Source organism: Pan paniscus, chromosome 9 (assembly GCF_029289425.2).
Source record: "Pan paniscus chromosome 9, NHGRI_mPanPan1-v2.0_pri, whole genome shotgun sequence".
Lineage (NCBI taxonomy): Eukaryota > Metazoa > Chordata > Mammalia > Primates > Hominidae > Pan > Pan paniscus.
Window position 1 is genome coordinate 122,152,803 of NC_073258.2, and position 27,549 is coordinate 122,180,351.

General features: G+C 46.7%; 1 protein-coding gene across 1 annotated transcript in view; it reads left to right on the plus strand.

The window, feature by feature from the left end:
- Positions 1-12,089: 12,089 nt before the first annotated feature.
- Positions 12,090-27,549, plus strand: part of SORL1 (sortilin related receptor 1) — a 180,368-nt gene continuing 164,908 nt past the window's right edge. The window contains exon 1 of the mRNA XM_003819971.5: positions 12,090-12,523. Within this exon, the coding sequence (XP_003820019.3) occupies positions 12,239-12,523 (285 nt within the window). The 5' untranslated portion in view covers positions 12,090-12,238. The remainder of the gene's footprint in view (positions 12,524-27,549) is intronic.

Below are 27,549 nucleotides of genomic sequence, written 5' to 3' on the forward strand. Positions count from 1 at the left end.
GGGGCTCAGGAAATGATACCCCAGGGTGGGCATGGTGGCTCATGCCTGTAATCTCAGCACTTTGGGAGGCCAAGGCAGGTAGATCACTTGAGGTCAGGAGTTCGAGACCAGCCTGGCCAACATGGTGAAACCCTGTCTCTACTAAAAGTATAAGAATTAGCTGGGCCTGATGCTACATGGCCTGTAATTCCAGCTACACGGGAGGCTGAGGCAAGAGAATTGCTCGAACCCCGGAGGCGGAGGTTACAGTGAGCCGAGAGCATGCCACTGCCCTCCAGCCTGGGCGATAGAATGAGACCCTGTCTCTAAATAAATAAATAAACAAACAAATAAAAACCTCCAGAGGGCCAGAGGATGGCATGCTGAGACTTTGAACTAAAGAAGATGGGAAAGCCCCACCAGCAGCCTCAGAAACAAGTTCTTGCCCTCCTGTCTCTTGTCCCTCTTTCTCTCCTGACTCATAGAAACCAGAATTCCTCTTTCCCAAGGTGGGTCACAGAAACTAGAATTTCTTTCTCCCAAAGCAAGCCATGAGCCTGGAAAGATCATATTCTCCCTTAAAACTTCTTTCTTGAAGACCTTCATTCAAGAGCGGTCCCTTTCCATACTCAGGAGGAAGGAGGTCAGGAAGAATCTGAACAGACAAGACTTGCTGGGGTTCCCTTCTCAGTCTATTACCACTAGATTATACCCTTTTGTCCAGTCGCATTTCTACGTAGCTGTCCATTCTTCATCAAAATTAACCATGAAAGTAGACAGTCTTCCCTGGGTCTTTGGGTCTTGATTTCTGAAGGCTCTTGTGTCACATAAAATTATGATTAAATACAGTTATGCTTTTCTCTTGCTAACTTGTCTTTTGTTATAGGAGTGTTGGCTGTGGCCCTTATGATGGGTGAGGAAAGGGATCACTCCTTTTCTGCCCCTACTGGCTGCAGAAGTAACTACTTACCAATGGAGATATAAGTATTTCAATGTTTTAGAAGCGAGACCCAGGAACAGAGCTTGCCTACTAATTTTTAGGCCCATTATCTCCATTACTACTTTCTGATTTTGGAAATAACTATTGGTTGTTCTTGGTATTGTTTTCCACTTCTTCTAAAGGGAAAAGAACCCTTGATTTGTAAGTGGGTACATGAATGCTTTGAATAAGGCCTCTATTGGCCAGGTGCTGTGGCTCACGCCTGTAATCCCGCACTTTGGGAGGCCGAGGCGGGCAGATCATGAGGTCAGGAGATTGAAACCATCCTGGCTAACACAGTGAAATCCCATCTGTAGTAAAAATACAAAAAAAAAAAAAAAAAAAAAAAAAATTAGCTGGGCGTGGTGGTGGGCGCCTGCAGTCCCAGCTACTCGGGAGGCTGAGGCAGGAGAATGGTGAGAACCTGGGATGCGGAGCTTGCAGTGAGCCAAGATTCCACCACTGCACTCCACCCTGGGTGACAGAGTGAGACTCTGTCTCAAAAAAAAAAAAAAAAAAAAAAAGAATAAGGCCTCTATTTCCCAGCATCCCTTGCAGGTAGGTGTGACTATGAGACTAAGTTCTGGCAAATGGGATGTGAGCAGAAGTGATGTGTATGCACTGGCTTGTGCCCTTTCTCCTTCCCACTGAGTGGCTTGAGGATGTTCTGGTGAGCCATTGTGGATCATACAGACAAAGGAGGCACCCTGGGATGGCACAGCAATGAGACAGAAGGAGCCTGAACTCCCGACAGCTGCATGGAGCTACAGCAGAGACACCAGCTAATGTGTGGGAGAAACACACTTTTGTCTTGTGTAAGCCACCATCATTTTGGGTCTCTGTGGCATGCAGCTAAAGTTTTATCCCAACTAATCCACTGATCCTAAAAACCCGTGTGCCACTACCCCTACTCTTACCCTAGTTTTCCAACAGGAGCACTTAGTAATATATTGCAATTGACCTAGATAAGTTTATTCATGCCCAATCATTAGTTATTTTTGATAGACAGAGTAGCTGCCAAGTTGGAGCATGTAAGCTTTAGTTAATCCTCCACAACCTCACTGCCAGATTTTAATGATAGCAAACCTTGCACCAGATTCTGCTATACAGGCAGATGTTTATTAAGTAAATATTTATTAGCAAGAAGGCATAGGAAGTCTCTCAGCTCTTTGAGGTGCTTTCATTGCACCTTACTTGAATGTGCTTTACTAGACGCAGATGCGACATTCCAGAGTCGGCATTCAGTTAAACTTATGGTTGGTAACGAGCAACTAGAATCCTTAAACCCAAGGACACAGGAAGAGCTAGGGATTAAGACTCAATTGGGGCTGGGCGCAGTGGCTCACATTTGTAGTCCCAGCACTTTGGAAAGCCGAGGTGGGTGGACTGTTTGAGGTCAGGAGTTCGGGCCCAGCCTGGGCAACATGGTGAAACCCCGTCTCTACTAAAAATACAAAAATTAACTGGGCGTGGTGGCACGCACCTGTGGTCCCAGCTACTCAGGAGGCCGAGGCAGGAGAATCGCTTGAACCTGGGAGGCGGAGGTTGCAGTGAGCTGAGATGGTGCCACTGTACTCCAGCCTGGGTGACAGAGTGAGGCTCTGTCTCTCTCTCTTTTTTAAATTTATTTATTTATTTATTTATTTATTTATTTTTTGAGATGGAGTCTTGCTCTGTCGCCCAGGCTGGAGTGCAGTGGCGTGATCTCACTGCAAGCTCCGCCTCCCAGGTTCATGCCATTCTCCTGCCTCAGCCTCCCGAGTAGCTGGGACTACAGGCGCCCACCACCACGCCCGGCTAATTTTTTGTATTTTTAGTAGAGATGGGGTTTCGCCGTGTTAGCCAGGATGGTCTTGATCTCCTGACCTCGTGATCCGTCCATCTCGGCCTCCCAAAGTGCTGGGATTACAGGCGTGAGTCACCGCGCCCAGCCGAGGCTCTGTCTCAAAAAAAAAAAAAAAAAAAAGACTCAATTGGCATCTCTGAGGCTAGAGGACATGAAGATGTGGGATGGAAAAGAGTGTCTATAAGACATTTTTGACAAGCCATATGTCTTGAATACTTCTGACTTTACTAATGACAGCCCGTTTCTAATACTTATTAATCTAACTAACAAGCTACTAATGAAAATTCATTCTCAACATTCGTTATGCTAATTAGTAAAAAATCACTTGCATTGATTGAGATTTAGAGCTACCCTGGAGCTAGGGTTGGACTTTCTAGTGCTAGCTGACCACCCTTGAGGCATGAATTCCTGATTAGGACAAATGACTGCCCCAGGTTGCTGGCCAAACAAACACAGTAAAATCTGGCTGTCTACAGTGGCATATCTAAAATAAATTCTCACAATGCCATGTCAAACAGACAAGAACCTAAGGCATGAATATTCCCACTGAAGGAAAAGCCATGGTTTTATACCACTCTCCTGTTCCATTGATGTTGGAAGCTTTTCCTTATTCATAGTTGCTATATTGTCTGTAGTAGATTTTAAATACTTCAATATAAACAGAGTTGTGTATATGTGTATAAATTAACTTTAATCCATGCTAGGGGTGTACAGCTCACGTTTGAAGGGACTTCATCAGAAATCCATGCTCTAAATGTGATCGGCACTTAAAGCATCCTGGTCAGGAATTCAAGCTTTTCAGGGAGCTGCGCTGAGAACATCATGTACATTTGAATCAGAAGGTGTATAAATCAGCATAAGGAATATTAGTTATTATTTTTCACTGGTGAAATTAGCGCTGCTCAAGAAACATAGCTGGAGTGGGCTTGCTTGGACAAGATGTAAGAATCCAGCAGACCCAGCAGGCTGATTCCTCCTCCAGAGCTGTTGAATTCATCTGGTCTTTTGTCTCTCCACTTAAAGGGAAACTGTTCTCTGATTTGACCAGGAGTTTGGTGGATCCTGGCCTCAGAACATTGCTCCATCTGTTTGGGGTCTAGGTTCTCCTGTAAGGGTTTTAGGGGTGCCCTGAGCCTTCTGGTACAGGATGTGTGATGGCCTCTAGCCTGCTTGCTAAGAAATGTGTGTGTGTGTGTGCGTGCATGTGTGTGTGTGTCTGTGTGTCAGAGAGAGAGAGAGAGAGAGAAACCTGGTTTAATTTATAAAAACTAATCTCAGTTTTTATAGCAACATATCACCTGGTAGTGAGGTTGAAGGGACATGTACAAACCTGAATAAAAACCCAAAAATTGCTGAATGGCCAAATTGATTTACCAACAATACCTAACCCGAGCTTTGCTCAATAACAATAGGCATCATTAGCTAAACAAGTTTTATGTGCCAGGCGTTCACTTTCTAAACCATTGACATGTAAAATCTCAATTAATCCTTTAAACCTGCAGATGTAGGTAATTCATATTTACTTACGGATGAAGAAACTTAGGCTCTGAGAAAGTGCCTGAGCAGATCCAGCAGGTCTCTGGCAGAGCCGGATATAAACCCAGGTGAATGGGCTTCTGACGTCACGCCTCTAGTACTTTACACTGCACATGGATGCAGGTTAAGCCCATTTCAATCTCTGGTTCCATTTTAGGTGATTAAATGATCTGGGCAAGATTAAATTATGAGGTGGAAGAGGGGCGGAAGGGTGGACAGGATCTGACTTCAGTGGGCAGGATAAAGAAATGAGGACACGGTGGGTGTCCCCCTGCTGGGAGGCATCCAAGACAGATGGGGGAGCAGGAACCACACTCCATGGTTGGCAGACTGTAAGTATTCCATGGCGTCATTATCACAGAATAGCAGCCTTTTAGAATTAAGAATAGTCTTAATTTGTGCTGTGTTGGGTTTTTCATTTACATAATGTTAGATTTCAAAGAAAATTCATACACAAAATTCACTGCTAATTTAGCACTGAAGCTTCTGTTGAAATAACCATTGAAAAGGAACAAATTTTTCACTCACCTCTTTGCTTAGGTGGTTGGGCAGTTTGAAAATTTGCCTCCGAGCAGGTCTGTTGGTATGATCCAAACTCTAATCGCAGTTTCAATAATTTATTTGGTGTGGAGGATTTAATGTAATTTAAGGGCTCTGAGAAAATGTATTATTTTATGTGGAGCCTCATTAAAAGCACTTGCAGTTTTGAGTCTGGTGGGAATGATGATTTTAACAGGTGTTAATTCAGCTGATGACACCACGTAAAATTTCCAGGGTGATGGATTTAGAGAAGGCGCACAGTGAGAGATATGATCTGTCGCACCCTCTGGGAGATTATATGCATGATACACAGGTCCTCCCACTTCTCCTGAGCTGTAGCAGGAGATGGGCAAAACTGGCATTTGGAACACGTGTTGTGGCCCTGGTGAAACAGGTGCTGGAAGAAGCGCTTCTCAGAACCCCTGGCTGCACAGCCTCCACGGATCCCTGCACCACAGTGCTGAAAGGGACGAGCTGGGTGCTCCACCCCAGCTTCTGCTGTCCCCACAGCTCTCCTTTGGTGTCTCTCTCCATTGGCCTTCCCAGCCTCCCATAGCAGGCACCACCCCGCCTACTTGTTCCCACACCCTACCTTGCCGCCACTCTACCCTGAAACCTTTCCTCCTTCTCAGATGCTGAAAATAACTTCCTGCTTCCTCCTGGAACCAGAGCACTTTAGCCTTCTCCGCTTGTCCCGTTCCAACTTCCACACACACACCTGAAACCACAGCCCATAACGTCTTATTCTCCAGAGAGTTTGCCTATCACCCTCCCCAAAGCCAGTACTCATCTTTTTTTCCCCTCAAGACAGAATTCTTTTTGTATTTACATATTTCTGCTAGTTTCATGTTTATCTTTCTTCTCTTTCTCAAGTTCCTTGCAGTTAGTGGCTGTGTCCTTTATAGGCATTTGGACCTATTATTGGGCAGATGATGACTAGGACATGCATAAAAATATGTTGCAGGGAAAGGACCCCCTTCTTGCTCAGGCTGGCTGCCCTGGTGCTGACAGGCCCTCAGAGGCCTCTCTGACATTCTTTGCAGTGAAAACTAGAATGAAAAATTCAGTCTCCCCAGAGCATTGATTCAAAATTGTTCCTCCTTCCAGAACCAACTGCCGAAGGGTGTGAGGAGCGGGGGTGGGGGTAATTCTCTCTCACCACTCCCTTCACTTTTATTTCAATTCTGTAGGATCTACTCTGTCTCTGTTAAGTACAAGACAGGGGAATAGACTCCAAGACATCATTACAATTTAGAAAAGGAGATAAGTACCAAAATGGTTGCTCTAATGGAAGGCAGAACATGATCAACATCTGAAAAGAGGCCTAAAGCAAGTTTCAGGGCCTCTAGGAGTAGTTGGGGGAAATCCAGGAAGAGGTCAAGAAGTGGCCTTTTAGTTAATGAATAAACAAGGCCAGAGGGGAGAGCATTTCAATCTGTTCTGACTGGAAAAGGGGTCTGGGGGATCCTAGGTTTCTGTTAGACTGTATCCAGGAGAAGGCCAGGCATGGTGGCTCATGCCTGTAATCCCAGCAGTTTGGGAGGCTGAGGTGGGCAGATCACCTGAGGACGGGAGTTCGAGACCAGCCTGGGCAACATGGTGAAACCCCGTCTCTACTAAAAATACAAAAATTAGCCAGGTGTGATGGCACATGCCTATAATCCCAGCTACTCGGGAGGCTGAGGCAGGAGAATTGTTTGAACTCAGGGGGTGGAGGTTGCAGTGAGCTGAGATCGCACTACTGCACTCCAGCCTGGGTGACAGAAACTCTGTCTTAAGAGAAGAAAAAAAAAAAAGAAAGGAAAGTATCCAGGAGACGTGGGCCAAAAAGCTAGTCTGACTGTCTGCTTTCCCTGTCTTGCTGGCCCTAAGAGAGTGCAGAGGCATCTGCTGAAACAACGCATCACATTTCAACTGTGCTGTGTCCAAGCTGATTGGTCACATCCCCAGGCTCATCTGTGCCTAACGCATGCATCCCCAGTGAATGTACAGCAAAGGCCTCAAGGGAAGAAGATACAAGCCTTGATATGTAAGTACACGGGGATATTCAAATAATCTTCAGCTTAAGTTCCTCTCATTCACTTCAAACCCAGGAGGGGGAGTCCTACTCCTCTATATTCCCAGGGAAAGAGGTAATTTCCTAGGGACCCTCAGCAACCCATTGTCTTATGTCAGGAGGTTTGTCCTTGGGTCTACATAATTATAAGAAACTTCTAGGTTCCCGCTTTACACACTTTGTGAGAAAGGTCTAAATGCTTTCTTGATCTAGAAGTTCAGGAAGTTGAGTTATGCAGGGATGAAGGCCAGACAAGGGTAAACAGTGGAACCAAAACTTGAGGGCTTTTTTTTTTTTTTTTTTTTGAGACAGGGTCTCTCTCTGTCACCCAGGCTGGAGTGCAGTGGTGCGATCTCAGCTCACTGCAGCCCTGACCTCCTGGGCTCAAGCGATCCTCCCCACTCAGCCTCCTAAGTAGCTGGGACTACTGGCATGTGCTACCATGCCTGGCTCATTTTTGTATTTTTTGTAGAGGTGGGGTTTCGACACATTGCCCAGGCTGGTCTTGAACTCCTGGGTTCAAACGATCCTCCCGCCTTGGCCTCTGTAAGCGCTGGGATTAAGGGCATAAGTCACTGTGCCTGTCCGAGGGACCTTCTAAAACTTGCGCTCTCTCACAGGTTTTGAAACACATTGGAAACCAAATCCCTCGCTAAATTCATCTCCTAGAAAAGTATAGAAAACAGGACTGGACTTGTGAGCTTTGTAACTGTAACATTACTGCTAACTTGTCCCAATCAGGGCGTGAGGGTCAAGCAGATACAGCATCTCACCTAGGCTAGGTACCTAGGAAGGGAGACAGCGCCGGTTAAGGCAGGGCTGAGTTGTGAAGGAGGTGAGGCCTACAGCCACTCCCTTTCCTTCTTTCTGCCCTAGTTCCCGCTGTTCCACTATACCCAGGACTTGAAATACCAGCTCTTCTCTTCCTAAGAGAGGTATCAGATGTGGCAGAAAAAGGGAGCCTGGGTTCAAATTTATCCCTTACTAACAGTAACTTAGCAAGCCTGTTTAACTTTAGGCAAAGCAAATAGTCTTCCTTTCTGAATTTCAATGCTTAAGGTCTGTAAAATGGGGGTGACAATAATTCTCACTTTGGCCCACTTCAAAGGGTTGCTGTGCGATGGAATGAGATAGATAATGCTGTTAGAATGTTATGCAAATGTAAATCACTGCTATGCAAAATAACTTACTGCTATTTCCAGAAACTCCTCTTTGGATTTAATTTAATCAAGATTGAGAATATAAGTTACTTATTCTATGCTCTGGGTGCATTTGTATTTTAAACCTCATCAATTATCTTGGACGCTTTCCTAACTGAAGTAGATTTTGGCAACAGCAGAAGGAGTTATTTCTTTGAGGGCAGGCGGGTATTTCTATTTTGCCTGAGCTGGTGAGGTAAATGGTAGCTATTTGGCCAAAGTAACATGGAAGAGGGAACAATGTTTACTCTCCTAAGGGCAGGGAAGTCCCTTTTCTGCTTTAATGACTCTGGTCTGGTTGCGTGACTCAGAGAGGCCTGCTTTGGGGGAGAAAACGAGGTGGGAAGCAGATGGTGGTAAGAAAAGAGCTGAGATTCAACTACATTGGCCCCTTAACCAACCATTGCCACCAGGACAAAGGTGGTGTCACTTCTCACCTTCATTTAAATGCATGCATCCTATAAATATCATTGAGTGCCACCATGTGCCAAGAGTATGCTGGGCACTGGGCGTCTAGACTTGAATGAGATAGACTGGTTTTGTCATTCTGCTGCTTGTAGATTAAGAGGAAGATGGAGATTAAGCAAGTGACCAGAGAGGAAGTATCAAAGGCTACAGGGGACTAGAGCCTTAGAGTGAGGGCTGTAACCTAGCCTAGGTGCCTAAGGAGGCTGCTCTGAAACCTGAAGGATGAATAGAAGTTGGCCAGCCAGGAGGTGAGCATGTGAGAAGGCCACAGGAAGAGAAAGAACAGAAAGAAGTCAAATTAGGCTTTGGGGAGTTTTTTCCTCTTCGTGGCTGTCCTTGCTGCTATTTTAAACATGACTCCACCTGGATAAAAATGTAGGACACTGTGACCTCTGTGTGTTTGTCCTCTACCTCCATCTCCAGTGGCCTAAGATGGGCAGTAGGACAGAGGAGGGCAGTTTAAAGTCTGACAACAGGCTTAAGACTGTTTTATACACAGCCGTGAGTCTATCATTACATTTCCGTGCATGTTGGTTTTCGTCATGATGCTGGGCAGCATCCAAGCAAGGCCATGCAAGATGGGACAGAGGGGGATATGGTACTGTCTTCCATCCTGCACCCCAACTTTGATGTTACTTCAGAGGGATAGAGGAAGTGGTAGCTTGTTTACAACCCAGAGCTGGTTTTGAAGCTGAGAGGAACACCTCACTCATATTGCACGATTCAGCTCTAACTCCTGTCCTGGGTGACCTTGCCTGTGGCTGCTCCTATCTCACGACCCAGTGGGGGTCCTGAAGGTTTGGGAGTGGTCAGGGCTGAAAGGTGTCTTTTCATTTAACTTATGAAGAAATCGTAAGAGGCAAGATGATCAAGACAAAAAATTACATAATAATTTGGTTGCAAAGCCAGGACTAGAATCTATGTCTCTAATGCCACCTGCATGCACTATTTCTCTCTGGAGGCCTTCACACACATTTGCACAGCTATTTCATATACTTACCTCATCTGATACTCTCAGCAGTCCTGTGAGATTGGTAGGGATTAAGATCTCTATTTTACAGATGAGAAAACTGAAGCTCTGAGGAGGTTTGGCCAAGTCCCCACAGCTAGAAAGTCAACCTTCTGACTCAGAATTCAGCGTGTCTTCCACTGCGTTCTGTAGTTGTGCAGCAGGCACAGTCTTGGGGGGTTGCTGATTATCTACTTGAGAATGGTTTGGAATGTAGATAATGATTAGATAGGAGGGCTTGCAAGGAGTTAATTAACCATGTTTGAATATTCTTACCAATTCTCTAGCATTCAAGTTGCAAATCAACATCAAAATGAGCAAGTAGCTGGCCCTGCACTACTAGTCCTTCTGTGCAAGGGGCCATCTGAACCTTAAGCCAGCAGTTTGTGTGGGCAAACAGATCCCCATCTTCAAATCCACACTTAGGAGACTCCTGTCTGTTTTCTGCTGGGACTCTGACACTTGCTCTTGCAGAGAAGGTTCTCATTAAATATATGTTGGAAAAACCCCAATAATTGAATCATCTACAGGATGTTCTCACTTTAGCCATATTGCCTTCATTTTCCTTTGAGGGCTAAATGGGAGTAGAGATATCTTTGCTGCTGGTCCTGAGAGACCATGGGGTTGTCCATTCCTGGTAAGGTGATGCTGACCAGACAGAGCTGATCTAGATGAGGGGTGGGAGGTGACAGCGGTTCAGTGGCTTTCTTGGAGGATGCATGATTGTTTGAATTATTATTTTTAATTGACATATATAAGTATATAATAAATATATATGTTATATATATGAGTTAGAGCTGAATTGCACAATATGAGCAAGGCGTTCCTCTCAGCTTCAAAACCAGCTCTGGGTTGTAAACAAGCTACCACTTCCTCCATCCCTCTGAAATAACATCAAAGTTGGGGTGCAGGATGAAGGCACCCCAATAATACCACACTGGGCACAGTGTGATATTTTGATACCTGTATACAATGTATAATGAACAAAGCAGGGTGGTTAACATAGAGAATGCATGATTTGCTTGGTGGGGAGAACTGGATGGTTCTGTAATTATGTTGAGATGGACAGAAAGACATCATCTGGCTTGGGGAGAAAATCGGGTGTGGGAGGAGGTGGGAGAGTGCAGAACCTGAGGCAGAGGTCCCCAGCAAGTCTGGCATGGGGTAGGGTAGGGTGGTTGAATACTGGCTTCAGGGAGATGAGGCAAGCTGGCCTGACTCTGGCAGGTTGTCAGTGGTAGTCCTGGGTAGAGGAGGGGGCTTTGCTAAGCTACCTGAAAAGTACTAGAGTGGGCCGGGGTAGGAATCGGGCTACCGTGGCTTATCGGAGATGAGGAACGTTTTTAGAAAATTGAACTGACCATCCCTTCCTTCCCCTGAACAGCAGCTTGTATGCAACTATAGAGGTAGTCTCCCTTTCAGCCCTGCTTGCTGTGTCTTTATTCTTATCAAAAACCAGGATCTGAGTCCAGAGGGCAGTGAAACATAAAATGAAATAGGAAAGGTTGCAGTAGTACATAGACCTTGGCTGCTCCCACTAACCTGCAAAAAAAAATATTTTCCTTGGGCGTACCTTAGCAGTTCCATGGCAGAAGTTTTATCTCCTGTGGTTCAGAGAGTTTGGCTCGTCAAGCTGAATGTAGGGTTAAAGTGTGTCCTCCCTCCTCTGTGGGTGTTTGCCTAGCTCCTGGCTGTGGGTTGAAGGGACTGGTAAATATGTCTATTTTACTGCTGAGGCAGGGTGGCTCAGTGCTTGGTCACCTTGGAGGGATCATAAGCAAGCCGCCGCTGGGGCCCTGTGCCACGCACAGGTATTCATGCGTGCGTGCAAGCACACCCTGTATAGCTGTGTAATAATTGTCCAGGTGTGGTGCATTCTTTGTCAGATGTACCCTTGTTTTTACTGCCTCTGTGCAGGATGTTTATTTGCTGTGCTTCAGGCGGGGGCACGTAGCTTGATCAAGGGTAGTTTTTGCTGTGGCCCCTGCAAATACGTTGTGGTGCCCAGAGTAGATGAAAAACTGTGAGTTTCCCAATAGAGCGGGTTCATCTGGACTCTTGTTGGTTGCGTTCTAGGAGCTAATTCTGTGGCTCTGGACTCTTCCCTGGAGGTGGGGATGAGGCCGGGGCCGGGGGGAGGTGGTCTTGTGGCGCGACTGCGGGCTGTGCACTCAGGAAAGTGGCCACGGTTTAGGACGACCTCGACACAACCCTGTATAGGAGGCAACTAACTCCAGAGAAAACGAGCGAGCCCCACGCAACTCTTCATTCCTGCAGGGAGAACAAGGAGGTGTGCCCGCCAGGGAAGGGACGCACCCCCGCCGGCGCTCGCTGCCTTAACTTCCCCATCCCCGCGCCAGGGAGGGGCCGGAGTCGCCGCCGAGGCCGCCGAGCGCAGAAAGTGCGCGAAGGGGACGCGCTGCGAGCCTCACACGTGACGGCGCCGCGCCGAACCGAGCGGGACCTGGCGGCAGCGGCGGCGGGCGCAGCGGGGCGGCCCGGAGCGGCGCGGGCGGCCTGGAGCCCCGGGAGCGGCGCGCGCGGTCCCGGCCCAGCGGCTCTCCTGGCCTCGCGCTGCACATTCTCTCCTGGCGGCGGCGCCACCTGCAGTAGCGTTCGCCCGAACATGGCGACACGGAGCAGCAGGAGGGAGTCGCGACTCCCGTTCCTATTCACCCTGGTCGCACTGCTGCCGCCCGGAGCTCTCTGCGAAGTCTGGACGCAGAGGCTGCACGGCGGCAGCGCGCCCTTGCCCCAGGACCGGGGCTTCCTCGTGGTGCAGGGCGACCCGCGCGAGCTGCGGCTGTGGGAGCGCGGGGATGCCAGGGGGGCGAGCCGCGCGGACGAGAAGCCGCTCCGGAGGAAACGGAGCGCTGCCCTGCAGCCCGAGCCCATCAAGGTGTACGGACAGGTGAGCAGTTTCGCAACCCGCCTCCCTCCAGTTTTTTCCTCTCCCTGCACTTCCTCACCCCCGCATCCATCCGTTGCAGTCGCCTCCTAGGTGCAGGCACCACTGGGGACTTCCCGGCTTGCATTTGTTTTTTTCCTTCACGAGTACAACCGTCAGCACTTGAATCGCATTGATCTTTCCTTCTTCCTGTCGATTTAGTAAACGTATTCCAGGTAACTCGCCGGGTGCAGTGCGTATTACCCCAGGGTGTGTGCAGAGAGATGTAGTTTCCGGCAGGTATAGGAGGGGTGCAGCTTCATTTTACATCTGGATAAAAAACGGGCTTTCTTTAGTGTATCATCAGTTGGCAGTGGAGGCGAGCACCCTGCAGTTGCGGTACACTTACACAGAACAGCACGAGGTGGGGGTTTCCACACTTAGCATTATTAGCACAATAAAAGTGGGCAAACCTGAAAGCTTGTCGACTATCTCTGTACAGTCAGACAAGAGGTGTGTGTATGTGTGTGCGTGTGTAAAGGCTGAATTTTTAATTTCTAATTTTTGGCGAGGGTGTGAGATGCTCTCCATTCCTTCTTCCCCACCCTTCAAGATGCTGACTCTCCCACCCCCGTCAAGATAACTTTATTTTGGAGAGGAATACCCCTCATGGCACTTGGAGATTTGAAAGGACTGCAGGAAATTTGGTGGGCATTATTATTCTATAAGTGATTTATTTCTACCCAGGCAATAGGTTTATTAGATCATAAGTAACGTGAATTTCACTTTTATGGTCAGACTTACTGCGAGGAATTGCAGATGGAGTTTGTAGGTTAGGATCAGCACTGGCAAAATTAATTTGACCGTGTTATTGCCTCATGAGACTCCCAGTCCTGCAGTTAAGATTGACATCAGCAAAAGTATAAGGTCGGTAGGGGAGAAAAAGTAGGACCAGAGGAGGGGGTAAATACACTTGTTTTCTAGAGTCAAATTGTTCCTTTTGAAGTAGAAATTATTAATAAAAGATTACCCTGAGTTCTGCCTTTTCTCACTAATTTCACTTTAGCCATTTCTTCAGGAAATACAGAGTTAAATGTTCAACCCTTGGATCCAGGACGAACCTTATAAACATATCACCCTATTGTGTCATTTTGTTGGTGAAGAAACTGAAGCGTGGAATGGTGAAGTGACTAGTCCAAGGTCATACCGGGAAGGTGGCCTGCTCTCTAGTTTTTGTCTGCATTGTCTCAGTGACCTTTGCTTGATTGCAGTCACCCTGTCTTTATGCAATGCTGCTGAAATACCTCCTTTCTAAAATAAAATAGATCTGGTATAAAGGGGGAAAGGATGGTGGTGACTGGGTGGGAGCGTTGGATTTCCCTCCACTATTGGTCCCTGGGCAAGAATGTGTGCCCCAGGGCATGTAACTAATGGTGGCCACAGGCTGCAGGAACCTGCATGCTCAGTTCCTCTTGGGCCCAGATCCTTGTCCCCCTGTCCCCACCCCATATGACAAATATGTGTATGAACAAAAAGAAGTCATCAAGGTCCTTGCTCTTAACAGCGACACCAGCATGGGGCTGATGGAGGGTGGGAGAAGGAGGAGGAGTGGCCCACTTCTTCATTGGGCCTCCCCAGTCAGCCCAGCTCTGCTGTGCTCTTGAATCAGCATTCTGGGAACTGGGAGTTGGGGGCTGGTGGGAGACAATCCCTCCCAGTGCTCAGGTCCCCTGAAGCTATAGTTTAGGTTGAGGAAAAAGCTTTCTGGTTTCAAAAATATGTGTACATGTGCCATTTCTTTCTTGGGTTTGGTTTATGAAAAGCTCCAGGGGATGTGGGGCAGGTTGGACATGAACTCTGTTCTCACTGGGAGTGACTCCCAAACCCTGGGCTTTTGAGTTTCTGGGCCGGCCAGATTGAGTTTGGTTCAGCTGAAGGATGGAGAACTAGCAGTCAAACTCATAATGAGGAATTCCTAACCGGAGGGTGAGCATACAAGGGTGAGATTTTTCTTCTCTGTGGCTGCCTTCCTATGCCATTGTTGCCTCTTGCTCTGAGGTTAATAAGAAGTGGAATTAATTAGAATCTGTAAGGATTTGAGTCAGATAAAAGGAAGAACTTCCCTGTACTGGGCTTTCTGCCACAAGTTCTATCTGGTGCAGACCCTTCAGAATGCAAGCACAGGTTGGTGACTGAAGGGGTTTGAGGTGCCCCTCTTGGAACTCTGGAGTAACTAACATCTATTTGGAATGATCTTTCTAGCAAGGATGACCATTGCCTCTGTGTTTCCCTGGGGCAGACCTGGTGTCTAAGTTGTCTCTGGTGGTTATGAATAGCACCCCCTTCACTCTCAAAAGTGTCAAGATGTGACAATAAATTATATGGTCCTACTTTTAGCCTTAAGCCAAGTTCCACTTTGTAATCACGACTTTCCCCTTCAACGTTTAAACCTAAGGAATGGTGATGTTTTCCAACAGTACTGCTTGACTTGAGTGTGGTTCCATGGGGGTGCAGTGAGCTGGGGAATAAAATTTCATTCCTGCTTTTAGGAAATTTACAATTTAAGGAGGAGAGCAAGCAGATGCAGATACAGGCATGTCAATGTACCAGGATGGGAACCAGGAAACGTGGTCACAAGAAACCAGCCACAACTCTACAATGGTGTGATAACGGGCTGTGTGACATGCAGCGCATGGGAGATGGAGAGATAAGGGGTGGTGGGCTCAGACACTGTCCAGCTTCTTGCCCTCTGACCTTTGGGTGAGGTTAAGAGGACACTGGCAGCACAGGTTAGGGCTGGAAGCAGAAGCTGCCTGAAGGAAGCAGGCCTAGAGGCGTTGTTAAGGCCACCAGCTTCAGGGAGAAGAGAAGGGAAGGCTTTCTAGGGGAATACTTGCATTTGAGAAAGAGCCCTGTGCTGGAGTCAATGTCGGTCCTTTTTCCTCTGCTTCGCTAATGGCTTGGGTAAACTAGGCTTGGTTATTTTGACCATTTTCCTCCTCAATTTCTCTAAGGTGGGGAGACCGGCTTCTGCCATGATTACTTAAAGGCACATTTATGATACTGAAATGTGATTGTAGGGGTGAAAATAATTTGCTGGCAGATATCTGGACTTTTCTGCCCATGTTCAAGGCTCACGCCTGTAATCCCAGCACTGTGGGAGGCCGAGGCGGGTGGATCACTTGAGGTCAGGAGTTTGAAACCAGCCTGGTCCACATGGGGAAACCCCATCTCTACTAAAACTACAAAAATTCACTGGGCGTGGTGGCAGATGCCTGTAGTCCTGGCTACTCAAGAGGCTGAGGCAGGAGAATCGCTTGAACCCCGGAGGGGGAGGTTGCAGTGAGCCGAGATCGCGCCATTGCACTCCAGCCTGGGGGACAGAGTGAGACTCCATCTAAAAAAAAAAAAAAAAAGGCAAAGTTTAGAAGTTGAGCCCCTTCTTAAAGGCCAGGTCCAAGAAGAGGGATTCCCTAATTCATGCCACACTGAATTTCCTCCTGATTTCTCATAAGCTCTGTCTGTCTGCGCCATCATACCTGCTTTTTCCTCTGCCTGAAATGATCTTCCCCAACTCTTGTCCTTGCCTGGGAAGCTCTTATTCCATTCTTTAACATCCAAGGAATACCTCTTGGTATTCTCAGGCTATGGTGGGAAGAGTTTCTTCTGAGCTTGGAGGCAGCACTTACTGCCTTGTGTTAGAATTGCTCGACTGTCTCATCTTCCTGTTTGCTCCTTGAGGGCATGGATCAAGTTCTCTTGTGTTTCCCTGGCACTTGGGAGGCCCTTAATGAGTATTTGTGGACCAGCCACGCACCTGGAAGAAGAGAGGCCCAGAGGGTAGGAAGCACATTCACATTATATAAAATGTATTTGTAAGGAGGAATACAGTGAACCCACACATGGATAGTGAAAATGAGATGGCTCATTCGGTAGTGAGGATGCAAGCGGCATGGCCTACAGATAGTGGAGCCCTGATTTTCCTGTGCTATATGGGAGTTATTTTCAATGAAGAGCTTGGATTCTGTTTTACAGAATCCTCCCTTTTAGGGCTATCATTCTGGTTTATGCTAATGGTATTGTTTTGGGGAAAAATCCTTTGGAATAAAGCACAAAGCCTAACAGGATTTACAGGTTTATTTTCCTTCCAACAAGCTCTCTCTTCATAATTCCTACATTTTAGAAGCCAGGGAGTATTCAGTGTCCTGATTTGAGACTGAAAATAAAGTGTCTATTACAGCACAAGGCCCTGGGACAAAGGGTCTCCTTTGGGGGTGGAATACCGTTCAGCTTTAGATCTCTTTTGAGTAGATTCTTCCATGATACACTTGCTTGGGAAAGAATTGGCTGGTTGATTCTGAAGTTAGGATGTTTGACCTGTGTGCTTCCAGAATAAGATGAGAAGGCAAAGAATGTGCTGCTTCAGGTTGGCTTTTATGTAGCTGAAGAGTTGCTCGGGGCCTTGGGTTGGCTCAATAAGGGACGTGACCTTGAAAAGCTCTTCCTGGTTCCACTTGGCGTCTTTTCTTAGGGAGCTCTGTGCCCAGTCTCTGGCCACTTTTAGTTCATAAATAGCTTGCATGGTTAGAGGCAAAGAAGGTGGAGGCTTTGCGAGGTGGAAGGAATGGAGGAAAGGGGTTGGTGAGAAGAGTAAGGAGGTGGAATTTCGAGGGATGAAATAAAAAGCTGTCTGATTAGGTAATGCACATTTACAAAACAAAATTTGTTCAAAAGAGTATGTGGTAACAAATTTCCTTCCCTCTCATGCCCCCTGTTCACCCAGAGCTCCTTTCCGGGTGGCATCCGTTGTTATCAATATTTTTGTATATCTTTCCAGAAACAGTCTATGCATGTACAACACGTATGTACATAAAATTGTAAACTTGAATTATAAATGGCTTCCTGTTATCTGTAGTCCCTGGTATCCTGAATAATGAGATTAACTTTAGCTCTAAATTATATTTGTGATATTATGATGGTGAATTGTTAGAAAATTACCTGAAGTATCATAATATAAAATAGATGATTACTTTTTTTCCAGGCCAGGTGAGAAAAACCTCATTCTCCTTTCACTTCAAGCGTTCTTGCAGAGCAGGAGAGCAGCCTGATGTAGCCCTCTTGTAACTTGGAGAGATGCTGGAGCACAGTTCCCTTGAGATGTGGAGTCCAGGCTTGTAAGAGCATCAGAATACAGTGATCATGGATCTTGGTTTTAATTTGTGTTCTGTCTGAGAATGTTTTCTCTATGTTCTGTAAAATGAAGTTAATGGTATGCTTAATAAATTGCTTTGAGACTTGGGATCCACGAGGCAGATCCTTATAGCAACGAACATCTCAAGGCAAAAGGTGGATGTTGTAGGAACATTTCATTGTCAGATTTTGGTCTGTTCCTCCTTAGAGATGACGGCCATCTTTATAGTGTCATTGTTGAATCCCAGGGCAGAGATAGTTGGAGCCAGCTTTGTTCCACCCACTGTAATGGAGGGACACAGGGGGCAGTCTTATCATAATCTGGAGAGCAGGTAATCCAAAAAATAATCGATTTGCTTTTGCTATGTATTTATGTAGTCTTTTTTTTAAAGCATTCGTTTACCTTCCTAATTAAGTTTTGCTCAGGTGAATATTAAAATGAGTTTGCATTCTTTGATCTATTGATAAGGGAAATGGCTGGCCTAAATGTATTCAGGGAAAGGCAGTTTGGAGTTTAGAATTTGTTACAATAATTCAGATGCAGATAATTGAGAGTTGATAAAAATGTATTAAATGTTTTAAATGAATAAAAATGTATTAAAACCTGGGGGCATTACATTGACCTTTCCTCCATTTATTTGGATTTAAATAAATGTGATGGAAAGTAAAAGAGAGCTCACTGCATTTTTGGTTTGAATATTCGGGGATTAGTATTTCTCCAGAGGTGGTCTGGGCTGTGGGGGTGAGGCATTCTCTGTTGATGAGCATGGGACCTTCCTATGCATTTTCTAGGTATGCCAGACACTGTTGGCAGATGGTATAGTCAGTCTAGCCACGTACATGCAAAAATCAATTTCCCTCAATTTAAAATGAGCCACAGTTAATTTCGACCTAATTTATTGGTTTATCGACCTGTGAACCCTGGGCCTTCGAAGAAGTGGCATGGGCGGCCTTCAAGCACTGAAGTGGCTGATGAAGCTAAAATCCAGAAAAGGCAGGGTGGGCTGCCGAGCAAGATCAAGATTTGAGTTTCCTCCTGTGTTATTGTGAGATGCTCAGTTTTTTTTTAACTGTAAAATGACCAAAGCTTTGTGCATTTTATGGTGGGTTCCATAAAAATAGGACTGTGTAATGATCACAAGTACAATAGTGTGTTAAAAAATAATTACAAAGTTCTGTTATCCACTGGGTAACTGTTTATTATAATGGTAACCTCCATGCCCATAGCACTGCTACTAGCCAAGAGCTGGAAGATCCTATCTTCCTGGCCGCGTCCTGGACCCTCCGATGTGGCACTGTTCAATAGATCTTTCTGTGATAGTGATGTTCTCTGTCTGTGCTGTTCACCATGTTCACTAGTCAGATCTGGCCATTGAGCAGGTGAAATGTGGCAAGTGTGACTGAAGATTTGAAGTGTCTTTCACTTAATTTTAACGAATTTAAAGTTGAAATAGCCACATGTGGCTCTTGGCTACTGTGTAGACAGCACAAGCTTTGACGAGGCCTCTTCTTCCCACCTGTAGGCAACCTCTGCTTCACCCAAGAGAGAAGTTCCTGCAAAGACCTGCTCGTGTAGGCATGGCAAACAGGGCAATAAAAGCAAGAGTGGAGGGCTTGGGTCTAGACCCTAGGTATTGGTGGCTGCTGCTGCCAAGTTGAGTGTCAGGAGACAGTGGTCCTTCTTTCCTAGGTAGGAACTCACCAGGGGGACAGTGGAGGGCCAAGTGGGTCCGGTGGTTGGCTCTAGGGCATGCCTCTGCACAGTTGCCTCCTTCTGTCAGTCACTTAGTCAATGAAGGCTGGCTATTCACAGGGTGAACCAGATCTCTGTGGCTTCACTTCTCATCTGGACTTCCGCAAACACTGCACTTGTATCGGGCTTCGCTAAGGTGGAGTGCAGACCCTGCACATTCTGTTTAGCAATGAAAGATGTAAACAGTGCCTTAACAGTGGGGCCATCTCCCTGCCCTGCCCTTTGCTTCCTGTGCTTTTGTTGACTTACCTTGATGTAGCTGGGTCTGTCTTTCTTCCCTTCAACCCTCCAGATTGGCATGAAGACAAACACTACAGGCGTGTGGTCTTCATCTTTGCATATAAACCTCCCCCCCTTCTTGGCTGACCTTTTAACTTAGCATGCCATTGCTGTTGCTGCTGCTGCAGGCTCTTAGCTTGGAAAATCAGGACCCTTCACAATGATTTATCTCCAGTCCTCTGAATTAGATTCAAAACACAGCTACGAATTCTCAGAAAGGCAGGCTGATGTGATTATATCCCAAATCTGAGTGGCTGACAAGGGCAATAAAAAGATGTACCTATATCAAATGCATTTGTGCCGTGTAGAGACCAGTATGTTGTTTATTATCTCCCCCTCTTTCTGGGGGTTTTTTAAATGAAGAAGGTAACTGATGTGACCTCTATTATTTAGAAGAGAGACTAGCCTGTTGAGTAGAAACCCTGGGGGAAGATGACTAGGGTGAATCTTACATGAAATAAATGTGGGGGTGAATCAATGGGTGGGCCCTCAGTTGGGATTTTAATATTTTCGGGATACTGAGATGATTTCCTTCTGACTTTGGTGGGCTGGTGAGCTGAGGTGTAGTGTCATGATGAATTTTTGTTTGTTTTTTTTTTTTGAGACAGAGTCTCGCTGCGTTGCCCAGCTGGAGTGCAGTGGCTCTATCTCGGCTCACTGCAACCTCTGCCTCCCAGGTTCAAGCGATTCTTGTGCCTCAGCCTCCTGAGTAGCTGGGATTACAGGTGCGCACCACCACACCCAGCTAATTGTTTTGTATTTTTAGTAGAGATGGGGTTTCACCATATTGGCCAGGCTGGTCTCGAACTCCTGACCTCGTGTTTCACCCACCTTGGCCTCCCAAAATGCTGGGATTACAGGTGTGAGCCACCGTGCCTGGCCTTGATGAAATTTTTAACTCTGTGCCCAGAGGCATTGGAAAGGCTGGTATGATCTGGTTGAGCCTGGAGGGCCCTGGGTTAAGAGCCACCTGTGGAGAAAGGCTAGCTTGGGGACTGTGGCTGGGAAGACTTTAATAGGTACCTGTGAGATAGCAAGCTATAGGGTTAAGGTCCCAGATAGTTAAGGACCCCATTTCTCTATTAGCCCAGGAGACACATGCGAGACAGTTCCACCTGTCTCTGCCCCAGGGACCTGGGAAGAAAGGCCAGTGCTGATCTGCCCAAGGATCTCAGCCAAGGAGCCCGAGATGGCAGGGAGTGGGGACAGAGCAGAGTGGGGTGAGTGTCCTGTGAAACCAGGAGTGTTTGGAAGGACTTGCATGCTTTGAACCTGTGCTCAATTAATTGAGTAACCTGAGACTCTGTACCTATGACTTACCTCATCTGTGTACATTTAGTTCCCTGAAATTCTCTCACTGAGTGGTTAAAAAAAAAATCTGCAGTTAACTGTGCACATGGTTTGCTGAATTTGGCAAGGTGTGCTGTTGGTGGTGGTGGTGATGGGTGGGGTGGAGGGGGATGGTTACTGCAGAAACAAGGCCTTCAATCTCTAGAGCAGAAAAATGAAGCAGTGGATGTGGAAAGTTGGTTAGAGGTGAAAGAGCTATCTAAACAGAGCTGGGGGAGTTTAGCTAGCAGACCAGAGCCTGTGGGACATCCGCCTGTTGCCTCACCTCCTGGTAGCCCAGAGGGCATCTCCTATCACTGAGAAATTGGCCAAGCCATGGGTTTAATGCACTCCCCCTTCTCCATTAGTCTTGTTTATAGCTGCCCTCACGGTGGTGAAGAAGCCACTGGTAGGGTATAGAGGCCTTCGGTTCTGGGATGTAATGTTTACATGCTTTTCTCTTGGAGTTAGGAAAGTGCTAGAAAACAGTGTCGCCTCTGGGCTGGAGCCTTGGGACCTGGAGGTTGGGTTTCCCCAGGTTTCAGAGTTCGGCTGGGAATCAAGGAGAAAACTGCCTGTGAGTTTCAGTTAGGCAGGAGCTCCTAGCTTGACTCAGGCGTGCAGTGTTTTGTCATTTTATATATGTCATCACTTGCTCTTAGGCCTTTCGCTAATGTTAATGTTTTATGTGGAGCCGTTTTGTGAGGAATGGCTTATTTTGGTTGAGAGGCATTTGGTAATGAAAAGAAATGATGTTTTAGTGCGTCGAAGTTTATGAAATGACATCCACAGGTTGCATCTCATTTGATTCTTACGACAATCTTGAAAAATGGGGAAGATAAGAATGATTATTCATCTCATTTCAGAGATGAGTATCTTGAAGCTTGAAAAGGTGAAGTGACTTACCCGTAGTTAGACAGGTGGTAAACCGGAGAGAACAAGACTCAAACCAACCCGCTAACTTGTTTCAGATTTATGCAGGCATATTTGTCTATCCTAAGTAATCTAGTGAAATTTTTGATCTCAGGCAGGCATCCACAGCTTTTTTGCAGTACTTTTTTTTCTCCACCTTTAAAACCTGGAGATCTCACATAATTCCACTTTCTCCTGGCCACACTGATCTTGTAATTTTTCAAACACAGCAAGTCTCAAGGCCCTTCTCCTTCCTGGCTTTTGCTCTGCCCTGCCTTAGGTCTGGGTCTCTGTTCTCTGCCTCACTTCTCCATCCCCTTTTCCCTAACTCCTCCCTCTTCATCCTTATGGTGTCAGTACATAGGTCAGGTCTTCAGTGAAGCCTCACTCTCTCCCCGATATGAGGTTAGGTCCCCTGTGTAACAACAGTAATTCAATCATCATTCCTGGAATTAGTTGTTTAATGCGTGTTTTCCCTACTATATTCAGAGCTATGAGGCAGGACCTAGAATTGTGTTATTTTTCTTTCTTTTTTATTTTTTGAGACAGGGTCTAGCTCTGTCGCCCAGGCTGGAGTGCAGTGGCATGATCATAGCTCACTGCGGCCTCGATCTCTTGGGCACAAGTGATCCTCCCACCTCAGACTCCCTACTAGCTGGGACTACAGGCATGCGCCACCAGGCCCGTCTAATTTTTGTATTTTTTGTAGAGATGGGGTTGTGTCATGTTGTCTAGGCTGGTCTTGAACTCCTGGGCTCGAGGGATCCACCCGCCTTGACCTCCCAAAGTGCTGGGATTGCAGATGTGAGTCTGCCATTTTACTAACACCTAGTATAGCATCTGGTATATAGTTAGTGCTTGATAAATACTTATTGACTGAACGCGGTGAGGGGCTATTTATGGTGAAGCTGCAGAGGGCAAGTCGGTGGTCTGGAACCATCCTGAAGAGCTGTGAGAAATGACTTTGGGCTCACAGGGAAATCCTCACGTAGGGCAAGTCCTGGCTTAGGGTGCGCTCTCTTGAGGGGGTATTTGCTGTGCTCACTCTGACTGTGTTTCCTGCACATGGCCGTGTGTTTTCAGGCAGTGAGAACCACCACATTGCCTTAAAGTCTGTCTCTGAGCTTAATCTCATTTGCAAAAGGTAGCATTTCATTTAATTGTTCTCTGAGATTCTTTCTGGCTTTGATATTTTCCTCATTTTTTTTTTTACCAACTGGTAAATTAAGGGGTGATATTATGTTCATGAGAAAGAGAGTTTTCCACAGTTTCTTTTTAGTAGGGAGCCCCTCCCAAAACAGCAAAGCACTTTCGCTCATTGACAAAGTGGGTTCACCAGGACAGAGTGGCACACAGAGGTAAACGGTAGATAGGTTCTCGCTGCCAAGGATCAATCAGAAAGGGAAATCAGCTCTCTAAACTGATATTATAAGGCAGTGAGATTATGATTATCATCCTTTTAGCAAAGAGAAAGGAAAGGGCATATTTGTATTTTTCTCTGTAGAATGGTCATGGCTCCAGTGAAGGAGATAGTAGTGAATGCTAAGTTCTAGTCCAAGGTCATTCTCTCCTTGTTTCCTCATCTGGAAAATGGGCAGCCTGAATTCATCAGCAAAGTAGTTCAGGAGTTCTGTAGGTGAAGCATCTTGAGCAAACTCAAAAGTCAAGTGAGTGAGCTGAGATTCCATGAACTGGGCCTCTCTTCTGGGAGTGCTCGTAAACTAGATTTCAGCTTTCCTTCTGAGGTGAGCAGTCCAGGGAGGATAATAAGCTTGCTAAATATAGTGAGAACACAGTCTTGAAAGGGGACAGTGAGAGGCAATTTGCATACCTAGCATTTAGGCCATGCAAAGGGATGGTTTGGGAAAACCTTGTTCTCCTTGGACCTCAGGAGGCTGTCTTTGGCTTCCTCAGTTTCGTCATATAGTTCAGGGGAGTGCCTGGCTCCTTCTGTCCTCACAGTTGAAGGACAGGATATTTGTTTTATGCTATATTGTAGAATTTTGAAAACGCTTCTTTGTATTTCACTGCTAGTGAAGCAGAGAAATGAATCAGACTGCCTTATTTGTCCTCCTTGTACTGCGTTTTGGGAGGAGGCTGTGTAGGAGTTGTGAGGACTGCAAGCTGTGGGAGTCTAGGACATCCTGATCTTTGGGTTTGACCAATTTGAAAGAGGTGTAGAGAGGGTACCTGTGACCCATTCTATTCAGTGGCCCCACCTCCTGCATAAGCCTCAACAACTATACAGATTTCGGGGGTTTTATTGGAAACTTCTCATCATTGGCTTAGACTTGCAACCCTAATTCCCCCAGAAGTGCTCTGTGTGAGCTAACAGGTAAGAAGTGATTAAAGAGCCTACAGGGTGCCTGGCACCTAGCAGACCTCAGCGCCTACTTCATCCGCAAGTGAACGCATGAGTAATCAGTCCCTTCATCCAAGCCATTGACTTCCTTCCCTCTATTTATAACAACCCAGAACTTGAGGACTGGGTGGTAGCAGGTCCTTCCCCTCACTCTGAATAATAGGAGGTGAATCATTTCACCTCTCCGGGTTGCCAGGGCACGCAGGGGGCTGAGGGACAACACGTGTGGGGTGATATGGACTTGTTCGATGAAGATGCCGAGGCGAGTCAAGGTGTGGGTGGCATCCACTGTTGTGAGCTGGCGGTGGATGCTAGCCTTGGGCCTGCGGCTGTTTCTCCAGCTGGGGACAGGGAGGCCTGTGCGGATGCTGTGGCTCTGCAGATGCCGCTGACAGCACTTTGAAGGATTGGTTTGGCCAGAGACCCAGTCCCCAGCCTGCCTCCTGTATGACTCATTCTAGCTGCATATTTTGGTAGCATGAGGGCTTGAGATGAGATAAAAGGAGCACTTCTTAAGAGTGGAAGCTCCTAGGTTCTTGATTAGCACTTGAGAAATATAATGTTCTCTGCAGGTCCTAGAGGCCTTAAAAAAATTTGGGTATATTTCACATTACATAAAATTAGCCATTTTAAAGTGAACAGTTCAGTGAACTTAATATCGCCGCAATGTTGTGCTACCATGATTTCCCAAACATTTCCATCGCTCTGAAATGAAACCCCTTACCCATTAAGCAGTGATTCCCTCCTCTCCAATCTCCCAGCCCCTCGTAACCACTAATCAGCTTTCTCTCCCTATGGATTTACCTATTCGGGACATTTCATATAAATTGCAATCATGCAATATGTGACCTTTTGTATCTGGCTTCTTTCACTTAGCATATTGTTTGTGAGGTTCAGCCACATTGTAGCATATATCATCAGTATATCCTAGAGTTTTAATGACCATCCCAAATCCCCAAAGACAAGCCCCCCGCCAAAAATGGTACATCTTTCTAGCTACCGTCATTTAGTTCCAGCTCCTGCCAGGAGGCAGGGGAATCAACTAGATTCATTGTTTCCCAAAGGATGCATTAGAAATACCTGGGGTTGGGGTGTGTCTCCTTTTTTTTTTTGAGACGGAGTCTCACTCTGTCGCCCAGGCTGGAGTGCAGTGGCATGATCTTGGCTCACTGCAACCTCTGCCTCCCAGATTCAAGCAATTCTCCTGCCTCAGCTTTCCGAGTAGCTGGGACTACAGGCACGTGCCACCGTGCCTGGCTAATTTTTTGTATTTTTAGTAGAGACGGTTTTTCACTGTGTTAGTCAGGTTGGTCTCCATCTCCTGACCTCGTGATCTGCCTGCCTTGGCCTCCCAAAGTGCTGGGATTACAGGCATGAACCACCACGCCTGGCTGGGTGTGTCTTTTAAAAAAGACTGATTCCTGGGCTCCAGGCAGAGGGCGACAGAGCCGGTAGGCGTGGAGTGGGGCCTCTTAGGTGATTCTGACCTTCAGTGGGGCATGGGACCCGCCTAGGCCAGGTGATCTTGGGGGGTGGGGTGGGAGGAGTTATCTTGACTCTTAACGACCTGCCAATGAGCCAGATGCTGTTTGTTGTTTATGATGCAGTTTCTGTGTTCAGAGGTTTCTGTGGCATGTAATTTTTCTCTGTTTGCCTTCTGAGGGGAGGCACTCGGCCCCTCCCTGTTGCCTTAACAGCTCCAATTAATTGTGTCTCATTTATCAAGCTCCAGCTATGCCCTGTGAGCTAGACAGGGGAGAGGGAAGGTTGTTCACACCCCGGGGTTGTGGTTATAGCTGATTGCACGTCAAGGTTATGTTCCTGGGAAAACCACCCTCCCACCCACTCCCAGGCCAGTGTCTTCTGGGTGTGGGACCTGCGTGGGGGATTGGCGATGGAAAAAGGCTTGGGGAGGAGGAAAGGGGAGATCAGGGGGAGATCCTTGGGGATGGATGGAAAAGGAACCAAACAAACCGGAAGCCACTGATTAAGTAAAGGGATCTAGGGACCTGGGGGTTGTTCTTGATTGCTGGGGTCTGCCCTGGGCTGCTGGTATCTTGGCCACATGCCATGGAGAGCTAGCAGGAAAAGCCTGCTTTTTTGACTTCTTTTCTTTCCCCTGGGGGTGAGGATGGGGGCAAGGTGGAGACAGAGGAGACAGGTGAGGCCAGAGGGTAGAATGCATGTCTTGATAATAAAATTTACTTCCTGTCAGCCTGCGTGCTGGCTCCCCTGTCCTGCGCGCATCCATTCCTGATTCCTGCAACTAGGTCTGCTGTGGGGGGATGGGCACCTGGGCTGCCTTGGGGATCAGCTGTGACTCACCAGGGAGTTATTCTTATGACCAGGATGTGCCTGACATCTCGCCAAGCAAAGGAGCTGAGCTGTTCCTGCGAGTGCCTGGTGGCCCTCGTACAAGTCATTTCTTGCCAGGGATTTTATCCCCCTACTGGGCTGCCCCTTTTCAGTCTGCTCTTATGAGTAAAAGGGACATCTAATAAAAAAAGCTTTTCTTAAAAAAAAAAGAGAAAGAAACAAAGTAATAAACAAACAGGTGTTTTACCAGGCTTGCCTTCTAGAGGTTTTCTTTTTTTGAGGTGGAGTCTCGCTCTGTTGCCCAGGCTGGAGTGCAGTGGCACAATCTTGGCTCACTGCAAGCTCCGCCTCCCGGGTTCACGCCATTCTCCTGCCTCAGCCTCCCGAGTAGCTGGGACTACAGGCACCCGCCACCATGCCCGGCTAATTTTTTGTATTTTTAGTAGAGATGGGGTTTCACCGTGTTAACCAGGATGGGAGATTTTCTTGTAGAAAAGCCCTTGGATGTTTTGAGGCTTGCCCTTGGTGCTCTTCTCACCTTTCACCTGCCTTGGGATTGGTGAGGAGGTCTCCTGTCCTCTGAGTAGATCGATTTCAGCAAGTTATCTTCAGACCTTTTGCCCACTCTGATCACTGAAAGCTTTGCAACCTACTCAAAGCATTATCTGAGTGTTACCTGCCAGAGGGAGCATTTTGATGTCATCTTTGAGGATGCCCAAGTTGAATATTTGAGGACTTTTTATCCCAGATCCCAGGGGAACATGGGTGATTTTTTTTTTTTCTAGGTTCCTAGTCCTTTATTGTATTGGCATTTGCGTAGTTTTCAATCCCCACTCTGGTTCAAGAGTGCAGATGTTTTGGGAGGGGAGGAAACTTTTAGCTGGGATTCCCAGGGCACATGTGTTGTGA